Raw genomic sequence first — 17,962 nt, forward strand, 5'->3', positions numbered from 1 at the left:
CCCCTTTGGGGGAGCGGCTGGTCCCAGGGATTTGGCTGGAAGAAAATATTGGCCACTCATTTTCTTCTTCCAGAAAATTAATACGGCAGATAATGGCCACAACAAAGACAAAGGACAGTCAAAGACCATCCTCTCCCACAGACCAGAAGCATCTCCACACATACAGGATGTGTCCAGGACCCAGAGCACCTCTCCCCGATCGTAGACATGTTCAACTATGTCAGAATTCCTACTTCCCTAAGAAAACCAAACAGTAAACAGTGAGTGTGGGAGGCTGAACGGAGGGAAAAGAATAGGGAAACTCCTGCCCAAGGGGACCAGGAATGGTGACGTTCATTGTCATGGTCTGATGGTGATCACGGGAGAATTTCTGACTTCAGCCACCAGTTCAGAAGTCACTGAAGAGGAAGAGCGGAGTGTGTTCATGGGGCAGCTCAGGGCTTTGACTGCAGACAGTGCAGCATCCCTGGTTCCAGGCTGGGCAAACCTCAGCTCCTCAGCCCGGGGTTCGAGGCAAGGGCACGCTGGGGGATTTGATGGGCATATGAGTTGTAGCCTTGAAGTCTTCTCCTTTGGAGACTACCCATGCTTTACCCTGTTTTGTAGTTTGGTGTGTTTGGGGGTATAAAACGGGCTTTCTTACCAGTTCATCGTTACAAGGCTTATGAAATGCTCCCCGTCCTCTTGTCCCTGTGCCTTTCTCCTAGGGGTTGTTTTGACTTGCTGCAGATGGGGAAAGGTAGCCCACACTGGTGTCAAGCAAGCCGCAGCAGTCCTGTGGAAACCGTTCTTAGGCCGGCCACTCGCGGTCGCAAACCCTTGGCCCACTGGCCGTTTATACCCATCGTTAAAGTCTTTGTGACTAGTCCCTCCCAGTTTAGCAATTACTCTCTCAACAGACCCACCAAACAGTAATTCAAATGACAATATGAACTTAAATTCCCAGAATACTGAAATACACCGTGAGTTCAGGAAGCAAGTCCGTTGACCCTCGGGGTTTTCGGCTTTTTCTCCCTTATCGTCCTTTCTTGCTCTTCTTCTTTCGATTGTAGTTGAATAAAACGTGGGCCTGGCAAAGTCAGCAGGGATGGGGACGTCACAGCTATCTGTCAGCTTAGGAGAGGAGTGAGACATCGTGGTGTCCGGTGGGGCTGAGGGGCTCTCTGACCCCCCTGACATAGGTTGGACAGAAGGCAGCCTGAGCACCACTTTCAAAGTTCGGTTTCCTCCATTTTAATCTCTTCGTTAAGGTCCCTTTAAGGAAAAGCTCCTGGAGTGACACCGTATGAAAGTTACACAGATCTTTTTAAAACATTGCTCTCCCCGTGCCTGAGAACTCCCTGCCTTATTGATGACATTATGTTTTTACAAAGTGCCCTGAACTTCTGTATAGGTTCTCAAAGAATATTTGTAAAATGATGCCCCAAGAAAGCATTCTTTGAAATGAATTAGTAATGTCCAGAAAGTCAAGAAAGAAAGGAAGTGAGGACAGAAAGGAACATAATAAATTTGTTTGAAAACGCGCTGTGCTGTCTCACTGGGCAATAAAATGCACCTCTTGAGTGCTGTTTAGCTCCACAGACAGAGTCCTTCACTCTCAGGAAACATTTTGAAATGGACTGCTTTCTCTGGTCGAGTTACCTGCCTTGACACCAACAATGGTCAATTCTATGATAAATTAATCAGCTCTTCTTGTCTGACTGACAACTCAAAAAGCTGATTCCAAGAACAGGAAATTGTCTTCAATAGAAATACTGTTTGTTCACTTTAGAGGGTGGGGCAGGGGAAGGACTGGCCAAGCTTATTCTTGTGATGGATTTTAAAGGATGTTTCAAATGAATACTAATTCCTCACACGTGCTAGCCATCCTTCTGTTTACTGGTGGGTGTGTTTGAGGTGTTACTGATTCTTTTCAGACAAGCATACCAAGGTTATGCACCGAAAAAAATTCTGTCGCATCCAGAATTTCAATTTCAAAGTCTGAACACTTGTTCAAATAATTTTTCTCTAAGCCTTAATTTTTTTTTTTTTTTTTTGAGTTCCAATTTTGGGCTTACTTTCAGTGACTGCTTTGAGTCCTTTTGAATAACAGGGAAGGCAGAACCAGGGCAGGTCAAGGTGACTAGTTAGGTTGATTTTCCTGGAGCACTGGACTGACTCCAGCCACCCCAACGTCTCACGGGGAAGGCTCTTGTTTACTGAATACACTTTTGTGTTACCACCAGACCTTGCCTCAGAAGTTACTTTCCAATGTCCTAATGGTCCCTGACATGGCCTTGGACTTGACCCTTGACACATAAGGGCTTAAACAGTTATAGCTGGGAACTGTGTAGTTTGAGGTCCAAAAATGCTTCACTAATGGAGAAAGTTTTGTTCTGGAAAACAAAGAACCGTGGGAAACTGATTTGAATTTCTGATGCTGCCTGCCGTGGGCTTTGCCTCTACGGATTTAAAGCAAAAGCACACCTATCAGTGGCCTTCGAAGAGAGACAGAAAAATAAAAACAACCTGATTCTGTCCCAGCACATGCGACTGAAATTGTTTACCCTGAAGGGAAAAAAAAAAAAAGAACATTATTTTCCATCCACACCATGTTAGTCTCGTGTTGCCCTGTCTCTTCTATGTGGCAGGATGTGGTTTTGAAAGGAATTCTCTTTGATTGATAGTAGCAAACAGAAGGGAGGGGGCAGGTATGTAGAAACAGAATGTCCTAGCTCCAGTGGGTGCTCTGCCAGAACTTTCACTCCGGACCTTGAGGAGAACATTTCCTTTTCTAAACCAAAGTGCGATGGAAACGGACAAATTGGTTGTGAGGTGGGCTTCTCTTCCACATTCGAAGACTGCTTTTCCCTACTAGGTGCCACCTGCTGGTTTTGGCCATCAAAAGATGTCCCAGCTGTTGGGGAAATGGCAGATCAACTCATTCTCATCAAGTCGCAGAGGCATATAGGAGGACCGGATCTGGAAGATTACGTAGTGCAACTCTACACGCAAGACAGGGAGTGTCTGCGCTCTCCCCTGTGGGGGAGGCGGAGCCCTGGAGAAAGATGGTTGCGGAGCTTCCCAGGTGACCGGTAAATGTCACTGGTTAGCCGGTCATTTTAGAGGCCTCCTACCCCTGTAGCTGGGCCCTTTCCGTGCTTCACCACACCACTCTTAGAAGCCTCTCTCCCGCTTCCTCTGCTCACTACCTCTTCAAGGTGCCAGCCTTGCTGTGGGCTCTACCTGGAAAGTGGGTGGCTGACTTAATCCTAGTGGCTTCTTTCCATCATGCGTTGTACCTGCTTAATGTTACCTCTCATATTACGCCCGTGCATTAGAAATAAAGCTGCCGGACTCCATGTCTGTCTCTGAAAGGAATATGATGACCCTTCCCTCTTCATTCCTCTGCTCGTTCCCTCAGCTTCGGTAGCAGCCCTTGCTGAATACTGCTGTCCTTGAAAGAAAGAGGAGTGATGATGATGATGATGATGATGATGCTGCTGCTGCTGCTGCTGCTGCTGCTGCTAACGTTTACTGAGCACGTACTACATGCTAGGCACAGATTCTACAGGCGCTTCGTTACTCTATTGTAAGGAGGTAGGGATCATTTTAAAGGCGAGGAAAATAAGGTGCAAAGAGATTAGGAAAGCTGCCCTGGTTCACACAGCTAGAAAGTGGCAGGCCAGGGATTCAACCCCAGCCTCTAGAGCTTGCAAAGTGAGTCTCTCCACTTGACCTTCAAAGTTGTTCTTTTCTTTCTTCTCTTTTTATTTTTATCTTATTTTTTATTGAAGTGTCATCAGTTTACCATGTTGTGTCAATTTCTGGTGTACAGCCTAATGTTTCAGTCTATACATAAACATACATATATTTGTTTTCATATTCTTTTTCATTATAAATTACTACAAGATACTGAAAATATAGTTCCCTGTGCTATACAGTAGAAACTTGTTGTATATCTTGTAGTTCCAATAGTAAGAGATATTCTGCCAAAGTTCAGTAGATATTATGTGCGAATTGTTCTGTGTGTAGACGTAGTTTTTGTCATATTCGTGGGAGAGGGCGAGCACCGCGTCCTTCTGCTCCACCAATTTGGCAATCCCTAATCTCCTGTTAGAAGAGTGTCCTCTATCATCCTTAGTTCACATACAGTGAAGCTCAGGTAACAAGATGAAGCGGGCTAGTGGGTTCTGGATACCGTCTTTGCATCCTTAGTGCCTAGTCATGCAGCTTCCCAGCAAGTGGTGGTAGGACTTATAGCTGAAGAGATCTGTGTGCGAACATGTGGGACGTGTGTGTGTGTGTGTGTGTGTGTGTGTGCGCTTGCGTGCAATGATGTAAGATGGTAGCAGCCATGGACGTTAGAAAGGACCTGCTCTTCTGAGCTCCGGCCATGACAGAAAGCTGTGCCTGTAGCAGCTGTTAGCAGTCAGAGTGTGTGTTTCCACCTGATGTGAATCGCGCTGCCATCACTTGTGAAGTGGATTTCAAAACCCTACCGTCCCCGAGTACCAAAGTGTGTGAATGGTGCACTTTTACTGCAAATTAGAAAAAGTCACTTATCCCAACGATAGTGTCGCACTCGCTCAAGCTCTCCTCAGTGACAGAGACACACATTGCCAAATGCTGGCTAGCAGAGAGGAGGATGTGCAGGGCAGTCGTGGGATGTCATCTGAAATGTTTGCAGGCGAAAGAGGCTCCTTGGATTATAGGAGCAGAAACTGAAAATGGAATAGGAGGGACAGTGTCGTGAATCTTATTTTGCTGTCTTTTCATGGCTCTGGAGTTCTGACCTCACCCCTAGAGCATGACTTACATAAAAATAGATAGCTTCAAGGTAAACCCTCAAGATATACATTTTCTTTTGCTGGGGAAAAAAAATGACATTTATTAGGTGTTTTAGTCTGTGAATTGATGCTTAGATGTCAGACCTTCTTAAAATAAATCTGACGGTCTCGAAGCTTGGTCCAGAGCACTCCTTCTCCTCATGTCTCACAATTACTTAATAACCTCAAGGCTCTGCTGCCTTTTTCTATATTTCCCTGTCCAACGAAGAAATAGCTACCAGCTCCTGCTTTCCCCCCTTGGGAACAGAGAAGACAGCTGTGCTTCAGCTATCAGCCCATATTGTTGTCCATTCTCTAGCTGATGTTATATATTATAACTAAGAATGGAAACAGTTCTATACTAAACAAGTTTTAAAAACATGTGTTTAGATATGGAGTCAGGAAAAACCATTCCAGTCATTTGTTTGGTCATTCCTATGTCTGGCTGAACTGATTGTCTTAGAAAAGCATTATCAAAGAGAATTTTTAAAAAATTACCATTGACCTGCAATCCAGAAATACATCTGTGATGAATCTGAAGGCTTAGAACTTGCCATATGTGTTGTCTGGATGTCCTGGGCTATGTCCTGGGAATTGGCGGTGGAGAACCCAGTAGGATTTTTCTTCTAGGAGTTGGTCACTAATCCTTCAAGATCTTATAGTCTTAAAATGATTAATCTGACATCTCCATTTCTGCTTCTGGTAAGTCTAAATAATTTGTTTGTGATTTTTAATGAAAAGCAGACCCTTCCCTGGTCTCTTGCCCAGAACTCCGTTGTCCTTGTTAATTCCAGGGAGACTTTGTGGAGTGGGAAACAGGGCAGAGGTGGAGTGGGGATCTGGGCTGTGGGATAATCCTCTTAACCAGCCTCACCCACCAAAATGATCTGTGCACCAAGAAATGTTTGGTGTCACCAGTCTGTTCCTGTGGCTATGGACATGCTGTCATCTTAGTCCTCTATGGCTTAATTTAGAGGAAAGCCAAAGTATTTTCAGGGTTTAAAGTTACAAGTTATTTCCAATTTTTTTGCCATGACTCCAAACAATTTGGTTAGGGAAAATTTCTTAAATGACATGGTCTAATATTCAATGAATAGTAACTGATCTTCAAAGAAAAAAAAAAAAAAAAGCTAAGCTAATGGAAAGAACCAACAGGAATAAGTTCCTTTGCCTGGTGAGGTAGGATGACTTAACCTGGATTCCTGTTATTTTGACCTACTTTGGCACATCTTCAGCAGGTGGTGGTACGTTAAGGAGTCATAGAAATCGTGCAGCTGCAATTAGCAATCAGTTGGCGACCTTTTAGGCAGGAGCCTTTGGCCCTTTAAAGAGAATTCTGAGGCCAACAGAATGTTTTGACTGATTTATTCAGTGAACTGTGATGTTATCTGCTAAGCATACCATGAACCAGACTCATAAGAAGCCAGAAAACAAATAGATTTAAACCCATATCCTACTTGTTATAAGACCCATTTCTGTGTCAGTGGATTTTTCCTGTCTTTGGACTTGTAACTGAATCACCAGGTTTGTTTACTTTTGCAACATTCCCTTAAAAAACATAAAATCTTACAAATTGAAATACCAGGGTCATAGGTGGCAGTGGCTTGAGATATGCATAGACAGGTGTGAGGTTATCTCTTGGTCTAAGGTGTGAGAATTTTGGAGTGCTTATCTCTTGGTCTAAGATGTGAGAATTTTGAGGTGATGGTGTAATGTAAGGTTATTTCATAGAAGGCAGTAAGAGTAATTTTGATGTTTTTGGCAAAGCAGAAACTAGATAAGATCTCCAGTTTTGGTTTGGTTTTAGAGCTGTTCTTTTCTGTTGTTGTGAAAAACAGACTTTGAATGATGAGAGCAAAGAGCTGACCCCATTGCTCTCAACTGCGAGCAAAGGAAGACACAACCTAAATGTGGCACAATTGCTCTTGTTAAGGGGAAAAAAGGAATTGGTGTCTAGAGTGAGGCTGATCGCTAGAAAAGATTAGCGGCAGTTCTGTGAGTCAGATGACTTTTTTTTAGGGTCTGGTATTATCCAGAATTATATAAGGGACACATACCTATTGTTGGAAAAGAAGTTTTTAGGAAATTCCCTCGATCATAGTCTAACCACTTAGTAAATTAAAGTGAGTACTTTTTCCTGCTGATGTGGAACAACAGTTAACAGCCCACACTGAGAGATCCAAGAGAAGGATTTTGATTAGACATTTCTGGTCTCAAGGTCCTAGAAAATCTCCAGGAACTATATATTGAAAAAAAATGTAGTTAATTCTAGAATCTTTATCCCAACCAAGAATAATTGGCTGAATGGCCAGTTACCTTTGTCTTAGTCCCTGATTTCACATAGCCCCACAAATCCTCAATACCAAATACAAGTGGAGGGTCATAGCTCAGGGGTAGGGTGCCTGCTTAGCATGCAGGAGGTCCTGAGTTCAATCCCCAGTAGCTCCATTTAAAAAATAAATAAATAAACTTAACTACCCCCCCCTAAAAATAATTTAAAAAATTTTTAGTTTAAAAAAAATAAAACAACAAATATATTCTGTTGTTCCCAAAAGTGATAGCACAATTAGATTAGGAAAGACCAAAAATAGAAAGAAAAAGAAAAGTTTTTATATGCTGATCTTAATGGCATCATCTTTTGTTGGGTGAGAATTTATTCAGTATTCGACCTACTGGATAGGTAAAGTGGAAGCAGCTTCTCTTGCTGTTTAATTATTGTATTCAAGGTTTAGTTGGTCACCAGGTGGTTAGAGAGAGAAAGAATCCATTGCCTTTAAATCGAGGTCTTCTGTGCATTACTGTGTAGTAGGAGAGTTCTAGAGAGAACTGCATCTAAAAATCAAAGCCATCCACTGCTCCTCTCTATGAGAAATCTGTTTCCTCTCTGATTTGACAGAACGTCCTCATCTAGGGACAAAAGCACTCGTTTGGATTTGACTTTTAACAAAAATACCTGTGCATCAGGGAATGCGAGTCGGTTTCTCTGGAAGGCTTAATCTAGTAGGGATAGAAGCGTGTTACAAAGGATTAAGGTTCCGTTCCCATTGTCAGGGCTACCGGCACCGTCAGGGAGAGCCACAGGAGAGCACGCGCCTGTCTTCCTCGCTCTGCACAGATCTCCTGCACACACAGCTCAGCCTGCTCCGAATTCACGTGGGGCCTCCTGGCCCAGCGTTTCAACGCTTCCGCGCCTAAGTCTTACGTGTATGAAGACAAAAGGAAATAGTCAAAGTTTCAAAACTCGAATTTTGTCATGTTGTAGGTTTAGTTTGCAAATGCTTGATCTCTTGACAGTTTGAGGTGTGTTTATGTGTATGTATCTGACAAGTATATGCAACACTTTTTATTTTTTAAAAAAAAGGCTTTTAAAAAGCTGTTGCCTTTTCAGCAGAAACCACTGTCATGATAAAGCTTTTAAGAAGGTGGCTTTAAGATAGTACATGAGGTTCAGGACTTCGGTGGGGACGGGGAGGCAGAGTAAGATGGGGACACAGAGTAAGGTGCAGGACCTTTTTTAAAATTATTATTTTTATTTTTTTGGAGAGGGAAGTCATTAGAGTTGGTTGGTTTGTTTGTTTAATAATGCAGGTACTGGGGAATTGAACCCAAGACCTCGTGCATGCCAAGCATGTGCTGTACCACTGAGCTCTACCTTGGCTCCAAGGATCCTTTTTTTTTTTTTTTTTTTTTGGTGGCTGTAATTTGACGGGATCCTTGAGTCACACATCAACTTAATACCAAGGCTGAGGATGTCAAAGGGCAATACGGATGTGTATTGCGTATAACAAGTGGGAATCGTGCCACGTCCGTGATGTGATGCCTCGGCAGGACTGCCTGAGCCCTGGGGAAGGTTTAGTTCAGTGACTGTGCATGTGACAGCTGTTATAGAGAGGTGACTTCTCCATCTCTGTGCTTTTTCTCTCCAGCTGAGACTGAGATAGTAACATCTGGACTCATCAGTCCCTCAGGAAGGCATTTTGGAAACCAGCAATTAAAAAGAGAACCTTTAAGTGAGTCTAGTTAGCAGACGAAAATTACAGTTCTGTGGATTTTTCTTTCTTCTCTTTGCGGCAGAACCTGTTGTGGGTAGTGAGGGCGCAGCGTCCTGGTCCTTGCCAAGAATGATATACCAAGCTTCCTGAAGCTTCCCATTTACACAAGGTCTTTTCATCTTCAAAGAGCCCTGCAAGCATTTATTTACCATCGCTTGCCTGGGAGGTAGGAGTTGTTCCCATTTTATAGATGGAGGAAGTGGAGGTGTCAGGGACTTGCTTGAGGCTACCCAGGGAGTCGAGAGTCAGAGGGAAATGCAGAAGGATTGCCGGCTCCTCTTCTTAGCTGGGTCAACCTCCTGCCCTTTTTCTCTCGTGACATTTCCCCTTGAGAGCCCCAGATTGATGATAACGTAAATCTAAAGGCATCAAATAATCCTGAGCAGGAAAAAGACACCAAGTCTGTCATGTGTGTGTGCGTGCACGCGCGCCTGTTTGTGTGTGTGTGTGTGTGTGTGTGTGTGTGTGTGTGTCTGCCTCTGCAGTTAAACCCTGGGAAATCTAGAGCTAGAGAAGAAGCCATTTAACCCTCCTGAGATTCGTTTGCCACCTCTGTAGAATGGGGCTGCCTACTTCCGAGTTGTTGTGAACACTGAAATCAAAACAAGCTTATGAGGACAAAACCTTTAAAACCTGTTACAGAACTCTGCACATATCAGGCATTATTGTCGTTGCCAGAAATGACCATAAGACTGCTCTACCAAAGGGGCAGGGCTTTTCCAATTAGGGGGCCAATTGCTTTGGCGATGTTCAGCCAGGATCAAGGACTGTTTTCAAAGAACCCAAAATCAGTAGAAGAAAAGCCTCTGCCAGGGAAACATACTGGTATTATATGTAGTCTAAATTCAGCAGACAGAATGGCAGAACACGTGGATTATCAGTTTGCACAGGACGCAGCTGGAACTCGGCCCTCCCCACTCAGGAGGACTGTTGAACATGCCTGGGCTGTGAAACACAGCCATGCTGTGTACTTCCGGGTCTCTGGCCCAGGAGGACAGAATGTGCCAAACTGATCACAGCCCGCAGTCTGTTCCCCTCCCACCATGGAGGTGCGGTGAGAGCTCTCTGCAGACCCTTACGGTGGGTGGCCTGGGGCCTCCCGCAGCAGCAGGGAGAGCGTGGAGAGAGAAAAGTGCTCCCTTACTCCAGGCTGCCACGGCCACTGTGCCGCAGGGCTCACAGGCGGGTGAGTCTCAGCCTCGACTTTTGGCCCCTCGGCTGGGCTCCACTGGGCAGGGTCCTTCCCCTGGAACTAGAGGTGGCCAGACCCCAAGGGGCCATCAAATTCTAGAAGCTACGAGTCACCAAAGTCCCTCCAGGGAACCAGGTGAAGACTCCTCTCCACCAGCCTTGACCTGCAGGCCAGCCTGCCGTCCAGGCAGCTGCAGAAGCCTTTAATACCCCAGCAGTTTTAAACAGGGGATAAAATAGAGTGACTAATCCATAAAGGACTCAAGCCATTTTACTGAAAATAAAATCAAATGTCTTAGGGTTTTTCTTTTTAATCTTTATTGGTTTTTCTGCTTACAAAAGTCATACATGCTGGTTGTAAAAAAATTCAAACATTAGAGAAATCTGTAACATAGCAGGTGCAAAGGCCTCCATATTCTCAGCCCTCCAGGAAAAACACCATCCACAGACTGGTGTCAACATAGTTGTTTTTTTCAAGCAGCAGTTCTTGATGGTTTTTGCAACACACACAAAATTGCTTGGCATTTGTGAGTGTGACATACTGTCATGGGTTTGGCCATTTCGTGAGTGTGACATACTGTCAAGGTTTGGCCATTTCCTGGCAAGTCAGCTATAATCCTGCCCTGTTCAGTCAAATTCAAGAAAGTATATATATGTGCAATGGAGCCTGAGTGAAAGATATTGTTGGGGTAAGCTTAGATCCATATTAGTTTATTTTTATATAAAGCAATAAAAAAACTTTAATTTTTTTTTTACTATTATTAGTAACAAATTCCTTGTGACACATCCCACATTGATTGCAACATCCTGCTGTGTTGTAGCAAACAGTTGAATGCCAGCGTTGTAAAGGATTGCTGTAGTAGCTGGTATGAACTGCCTGTCATATTATTCGGAGGATAAGCAGCTTTTCTCTATCCCCACTTTGGAAAGAGCTTAAAGTCTGGAGAAAAGAATTTCATTTCGCTATAAGGCAGGATTTCTTATCAACAATAACAATAATAATAACTAAGTTTTGAGTGCCAGCTGTTTCTGAGTTGTGTGATGTGCATGTAGAGAAAAGACATACATAAAATGATCGTATGTGCTGTGGCATTTATACATCAGGTCATGGACTCTTCAGATATGAAACCAAGACTCAGAAAGGTAGGTTGAGTAATTTTCCCAGCCTTAAAATTGTTAAACATTGTTATTGGTCACCCTAAGGTCAAAAACCCTACTTGGAATTTTATAAAATGGAAAAGAATGCTCTTAGAAGGCTGATGATTATTTCCAGTTATAAACGAGTCAGGTAACTCCCCGAAAGACATCTCGACATCAGTTCTGAGTAGCATTAAGTTTAACCAAATTCCTTATGAAACGTCTTTTGATCCTCGGTTAATGGTTTCCCACCAAGAGCAGTGTGTTCCTGAAGTTTGTTATTGGAGCGATTTAGCTTCGGCTGTGCAGTGTGATGAGAAAGGGGGGCCTCTGAGTTAAAGAAAAGATGAAATGTGTCCAGTGTGTCCAGACGGTAGGCTTACGTCTTCCTAGCTCTCTGTCTTTGGGAAAGTTATTTAGCCTTTTTGAGCTTCAGTTTTCTCATCTCAGAAAATGCGGACCATGCTAATGAGGATAATAATGATACCATCTACTTCGTAGGGTTTTGGAAGTAGCAAGTACAATCATGCCTGACACATTAGAAGCCCAAATACATGTTAGATATCATTGATTATTATCAACCCATTTAGATTGTCATCGAGAGATCACTGTTCACTCACAGAATGAAGTGATGGGTCCAACACTTGTACGATTATATTTTTTTGTTTGTTTTCTTTGGGGGGGAGGAGGCAATTTTAGGTGTTTTTCTGTTTTGTTTTTCTCTTAATGGAGGTACCGGGGATTGAACCCAGGACCTCATGCGTGGTAAGCACGTGCTCTACCACTGAGCTATACCCTCCCCCCCACTACACAGTTGTATTTTTTAATTCTTTGGAGAATGGGCATTTTTCTCTGGACCAAGGTATCTCCAGAAATAGGTCCTGAGGAACAAATGAAGTGTTGAGAATGCCCATGTCTTGTTGATTTTCAGTGTAATTAAAAGTAAAAAGCAAACTTTCCTACAGAGGCGCAGCACTAAGCGGCAGTCCAGCCCAAGGACCATGTAGCCAGTCAGCAAGCCTGCATTCCAGGGCTTCCTGCCGCCCCGTTGCCGCGTGTCGTCCGCTCCTTGAAACTGCAGGAATCTACCTGGGCAGGTGTGGAGAGCCTGCTTGAATTATTTCGGGTGCATGAGAGAGCAGATTATTTAGGCAACAGAGCTGAAAATGTGGGCAAATTAGAATTTTTCATAGCGAGATTGTTCATCGTTAAGCCAATTCATGATCATGTGTGTGCATCTTGCTTCAGATATCCTATACACAATAAACCTCTTTGCTGCAATGAATATGGATGGGGACTAATTTCATCAATACTCTTGTGACAGTAGCGGTGTCTGACAGATTTCATCCTTTGAAATACTGGCTGAGTTAATGTGTGCAGTATATATATGGGCCGAGAGTCGTAATTTGTGTTAAAAGAAGATTATTTTGAAAAGACACAACATTGCCTGTTGGAAAATGGAAAAGCCTGAGGGACAGAAAGCAAAGGGCAAGGAGATTTTTAGTCCGTTTCTCTCTTACTGGTCTGAAAACTCAAATTTATGGCACTAAACTGCTTACCTTTTGAAAAATTTGTAAGGCAGTGACTACATTTTTTTTTTCCTCCTGGATACACTTGAATTCTGTAAATTGGCTAAAAGGTGGACGGAGGTGGCTTTTGTGTGTTGTTGGATTATATGGAAGACAGAGGAAGTATTCTGCTCCAATCTGCAAATGTTTGCTTTCTGGAAAGATCAACACGTGATCAGATCGCATTCAGAGAATTTGCCTTTTGGAGCAGGTGGATTTTAGTCATTTCCTAAAGAGCACTTGAAACTGAAATTGTCTTCTGAGATAAGAGAGCCACCCTGGGGGTAGGCTACTGGGGTAGTTTAATCTGACCAGTCAGTATCTGAACCTGGCTCTGGAGAACCCTCCCATCAGCTCACCATGAGGTTCCTAAGGAAACTGATTCTAACTAATTCAGGATCTTCGGCCAACATTGCCCACTGGAGCCAAGCATAGTGGAGAGGAGGTGGGGGAAGGTCTCGGCAAATGGCCCTTTGCTTGAAAATACAGGACACTCTACAGTAAGTCCATTCATACCAAGCATCTTGGCCCCCAGAAGTCTTGTAAAATACGTCTCAGCTTGAGTTCCCTCCACATCTGAACGACCCTGGGAGCTGAAGCAAGGCTGACGGCCAGGAGTTGGGGGGCCTGACTCAGGCCACCCATCCTGTGCAGCAGTGGCACCAAACTCTGGCTTTGCACTACAGTGACTTTCCCACTACACCCACCCCCGCTCACACCCTCTCCCCAACCAGGCTGTGAGCCACTGGGAGGGTGGGACCTACTGGGCCAGGATGGCAGTCCCGGGGCCTCCCCCATCATGAGCAGACTTCTCCACGTGAGACCTCCAGATCACTTGCAAGATTACAGGAGTGATTTTGGTCACTGCCTTAAGCATCATCGTGTCACTTCTCATGGGTAATCCACTTAGAGTCCAGGCAGAATGAACCGCAGTACATCATTTTCCATTTGATCCAGGTACAGGTTTACTCGGTGTCCCGTATCTGGCCTGTCCAGGGCTTTCCTATCTTATAAGGGCCTTAATACATGTGCTTGGCCTCCCTATGTTAAGATGGGATGAAAATGACTCTCGAAAGACCTCGGCTTAGTGCGTTTGCTGCTTTACTATCTCAGAGAGTTTTGATGCCGACTTCAACTAACGTCCCAGTGAGGTTTGTCTGTCTAATGTCTGTGATTACAGCTTGAGGTGAGACATAAGCAGAAGAAGCTGAGAGTCCGTCTTCTTTATTTCTCGTACAAATTACGTTTAATAGATGGTCCAAGTACTTCATGTTGCCTGATTAATCGATTCCTTAGGGCTTGGGGTGGGTGAGGCTGGTTCTGATCACAGACTAGTTAACTCATATGGGAACATCCAGGCAATAACTTCAGCTGGTAACATCTTGCAGAATTTCTCTCCTACCGCTTGGCTCTTGTGAGTCTCTAAAAAAATACTGAGCATAGCCGTCCCTCTTTTGAGTTGCAGGCAATCGGTGACACAAAACTTTGTCTTGACTGTATACTAAAAATATTGGAGGGGCAGAAGTGTGAAACATGATTGGGGTTCAGATGTCATAAAGAAGTTTCCTTGAAGAAATCAAGCTAGACTCCAAGATGAGGAAGCAGACTTGGAGATGATCACTTCTGTTCAACGTGATCTTATAACACGTTAAGTTGCATAAGGCAGAATAGACATATTAGGCAGTGAGCAAAGACACTGATGTGGGGGTATCGGAAGGCTTCAGGATTATGGCACGTTGATTGGATGTCAGACTTTGAGCAGTCTCTAACTTTTTTGGGCAGTCAGACTCAGTATGGCAACACTAAAAGTGGTTGATAGGAAAGGATTCTCCTTCTGGAATGGCCTGCCCTCCGTGAAGGTCACTGCAGTCCTTGCAGTGGTCCCGTTGACGGGAAGTTAGCAGGTCCTCATGGTTTACAGTGAGGTTAAATCCAGAAATTTAACATGTGCTCTTTCAAAGCGTTCAATACAACATTGCATCAAATCCAGAGTAAGTGGTTGTGGAAGTGATCCCAGGATATGAGATTCCGCTGGAAGAAAGAGCGGGCTCTGTGTATATGTGTGTTATTTACTTCGTGCAACACATTCCTTGGACAAGCCATTGCTTTGTGTGAGGCATGGCGCTCGTAGGGGCTGTATGAAAATGAAATGCACTGAGGCACTTGCATTTGTGTGTTTGTGTGTGTGTGTGTGTCTTAGTAGATAATCTGACATGATATCCAGTCATAAAAACCACGGAAAATAAATTGAGTGTAATGGAGCATTCCAGGTAAACTGGCGAACGGTGCCGTCCTATACAGACAGCTCACTGTAGGTTCTTTATTTCACATATAAATTATATTTAATAGTTGTCCAAGTACTTTGTTTTGCCTAATTATTCTATTCCTTAGGTTATTTTTAATGCTTAATTATGTTCTTTCTAACTCTGCTCAATATATTTGTTTGCTTAGAAATGTGTTTTGTCATATTTGAGAGCTTTGGTGTAATATACCCTAATTATTTGGTTCTTCCTCCAGCATGAGGCACCTTTAAGTAATCAGTTGGTTAGAAACACACGCACGCTGTACCGAGAAATCAATTTCCAATGTTAAAGAACTCAGAAGCTACCTGTCCTGTTTGTCAGGATTCATCATTCTTAAATTCAGATAGGATATTAACTTTATGGCTGAAAGGTTTTGATCGTACAACAAATGGGCTAATTTTTAACACACGGCGACTATGTTAATTAAAAAAAGATGAGTAAGGAATTCTTACCGTCATATGTAACTTATTAGTGTTTTGAACGGAATCATTTTCCTGAGAAGTCTTGACTTTCTGGAGCATATTTTTCTCTGCCAGCCGAGCTACAATGCTCAGCCAAGACAGATTTATGACCTTTTAAACATAATGATGGAAAATGAGATGGGAGGAAACATTTTAGTATCTGCTTTGCTCTGAGGCCTAAACTGCGAACTCTCCCAGTTCTTGAAGGCTTTGAAATGCTGATTCCAGTCTTCTTGTGGGTTCTTAAACACCTTCTCAAATGACCCATTTTAATAACCCGAAAGCTATTATATAACGAGCAGCCATAATTTAGTCCAGTGCTCTAGGGGGACCCTCACAGTTCAGCAATGAATAGTTAATGCAGTATAATGTTTAGCAGGTTATTAGTTTTCACTATACAAATGCTGATCAGGGAACGCTTTTATAAGGTGTTTAAAAGAAAATGTAATTAACCGGTTGCGTGCTTCTGTTGCAGCTCAAATTGAAATTATTCCATGCAAGATCTGTGGAGACAAATCATCAGGGATCCATTATGGTGTCATTACATGTGAAGGCTGCAAGGTAAGCCTTTTTAATTGTTGTTTCCATTCGTGTTAGGATGTAGCTCTGTGATTTTTTTTTTTTTTTTAACTTCTCTGTCTAAAAATTCAACTCCTTGGCATTTCGAGTGATGAGAAATGACAGGAGAAAATAAATATTTGGATGTTCATTACGACTGAGGAAGTTATGTCTGTTTTTACTCCTCCCATCGAAATAACGGGAGGCTGGTATCAGAAAAGGTTTCGAGCGCTGCTTGTTTGTCGCTTCCAGTCCCAGAACGGATTGATCTGGTGAACGATCTCTTTGGTTCTCTTTTTTCAAAAAAAAAAAAAGAGATGACTCTAGACTTCCGTAATGTCCCTGTTATTAGCTTTATAAGAAGGCAGTTCCAAAAAGTTTGATGGGAATGCGATTGAGAGTCTTATTGTTGGCGCACAGATGTTGACACATCCGGCCAAATCTTGGCTGGGGTTTTGCAAAGAACCTGAGTTTCAGACTGGTGTCTCCCTTTGTCCCTGCTGTTTTGGGGCATGTCTTACCCTTTCAGCGACTGTTTCTTCATCTGCAAAGTGACATTCTCCCCACCTTTTAGACCCCTTCCAAGACTAGCGTTAAACGCTGTAAATAAAAGTCCGTACAAACTGAAAAGTGCTATTTAAATCCAAGAGTCTAATGGCTGTTGTTACGGTTTTTATTATTACTGACGCTGGTCTCGGGACAGCGGGTACCAGCTGATGCATCGATGTGGGAACGGGAAATAGAGCTGTTTACCCTAATCATTCAAGACCCCCAAACCTAGATTGTTCTGTTATTCAGGTTTCACTGTATTAAGAGTTAAATCCTCCTGCTTGTATTGGAAGAGCCTTGAGACAGCTTGCAGGATAAAACAGTGCAAAATAAACAAGAGAGACGCCCTTTAGACCTGCAGGAAGCCTCTGAGCCCATTGATTGCCCCCGAGTCGGGCCTCGTGTAGCCCTAAGGCAGTTTGAGGCTGAAGCAAAAAATAAAATCTACAAATTTGGTTAGCCTTCCTTTAGTGAAGTTAGAAAATACAGCGTCATAAAACACAAAACCACCTTCAGACACAAATAACTACTGTGAAAGGCTTCAGGGACATTTGCCCCAGAATTTCCTTAAGTCTTTGGTTTACTGTTCAACCTCGTCACCCTTTTGCCACTTTGCACGGGTGCAAATGCTTCATACTGAGCCCATCCTGGGGCAGCTGGAAATTTCTATACACCACCTACCAGACTTAATTTTTTTTTTAATTTAATTTATCCACCTTTTAGGAATAGGGAGCTTGCTGCCCAAAGGGGATACTGAATCATTCGTCTCTATGGTAGCCCTTGAGGCCTCAAGGTTCTGGATTCCCAAAGAAAAAGTATTATTTTCTCAATTTGCCCTCCCTCAAAATTACTTAAATTAAACCAAACGCAGTCAACCTCCTGGCCTGTGTTATCCCAAGATGTAAGCAGGAGAGGGATCCACCTGGGACAGTTGTCACCCCACTGATTCGGGGAGTTAATTTGGCTGATGTGGCCGGCCGGCTGTCACACCTCCCCCTCCCCTACTCTGTCAGACCTCTTGGGAGAAGGCGACATGGACTTCCATGATAAAGGGCATAGGGGCAGCGGTGCCCTGCTACCGGGAGCTCCAAGCAGACTTGATTTTGGTGCATCACCTGTCACCTTGGGATTTTCTTAAGTGGACACGGTCCTAGGCATTAATAACCACGGGTACCGTCTCATGCCCAGGAAACTGTCCCCTCGCTCTGGGTCTCTCAGTAATGCCACGAGTCATTTTGTGGGGCAAACTGGAGCGAGTACGGGGCCGAGGAGTGGTGGCCACAGCAGGGCCAGGGAGGGGTGGGGCCACTGCCTATGCAACACCCCAGCATTTCA

The 17,962-nt window shown here is 43.7% G+C and overlaps 1 protein-coding gene and 1 non-coding gene across 7 annotated transcripts in view; one reads left to right on the forward strand and one right to left on the reverse strand.

The window, feature by feature from the left end:
• RORA (RAR related orphan receptor A) overlaps positions 1-17,962 on the forward strand; it is a 699,387-nt gene that overhangs the window by 642,569 nt on the left and 38,856 nt on the right. For all 6 annotated transcript variants that reach the window (XM_031452959.2, XM_031452958.2, XM_031452957.2 and 3 more), the window contains one exon: positions 15,996-16,081. In XM_031452959.2, coding sequence (XP_031308819.1) covers positions 15,996-16,081 — 86 coding nt within the window. The remainder of the gene's footprint in view (positions 1-15,995; positions 16,082-17,962) is intronic.
• Positions 11,916-11,988, reverse strand: TRNAG-ACC (transfer RNA glycine (anticodon ACC)). Its single transcript has one exon. It is a non-coding gene; the product is annotated as a tRNA-Gly (tRNA).

Source organism: Camelus dromedarius, chromosome 5 (genome assembly GCF_036321535.1).
Source record: "Camelus dromedarius isolate mCamDro1 chromosome 5, mCamDro1.pat, whole genome shotgun sequence".
NCBI classification, from domain to species: Eukaryota; Metazoa; Chordata; class Mammalia; order Artiodactyla; family Camelidae; genus Camelus; species Camelus dromedarius.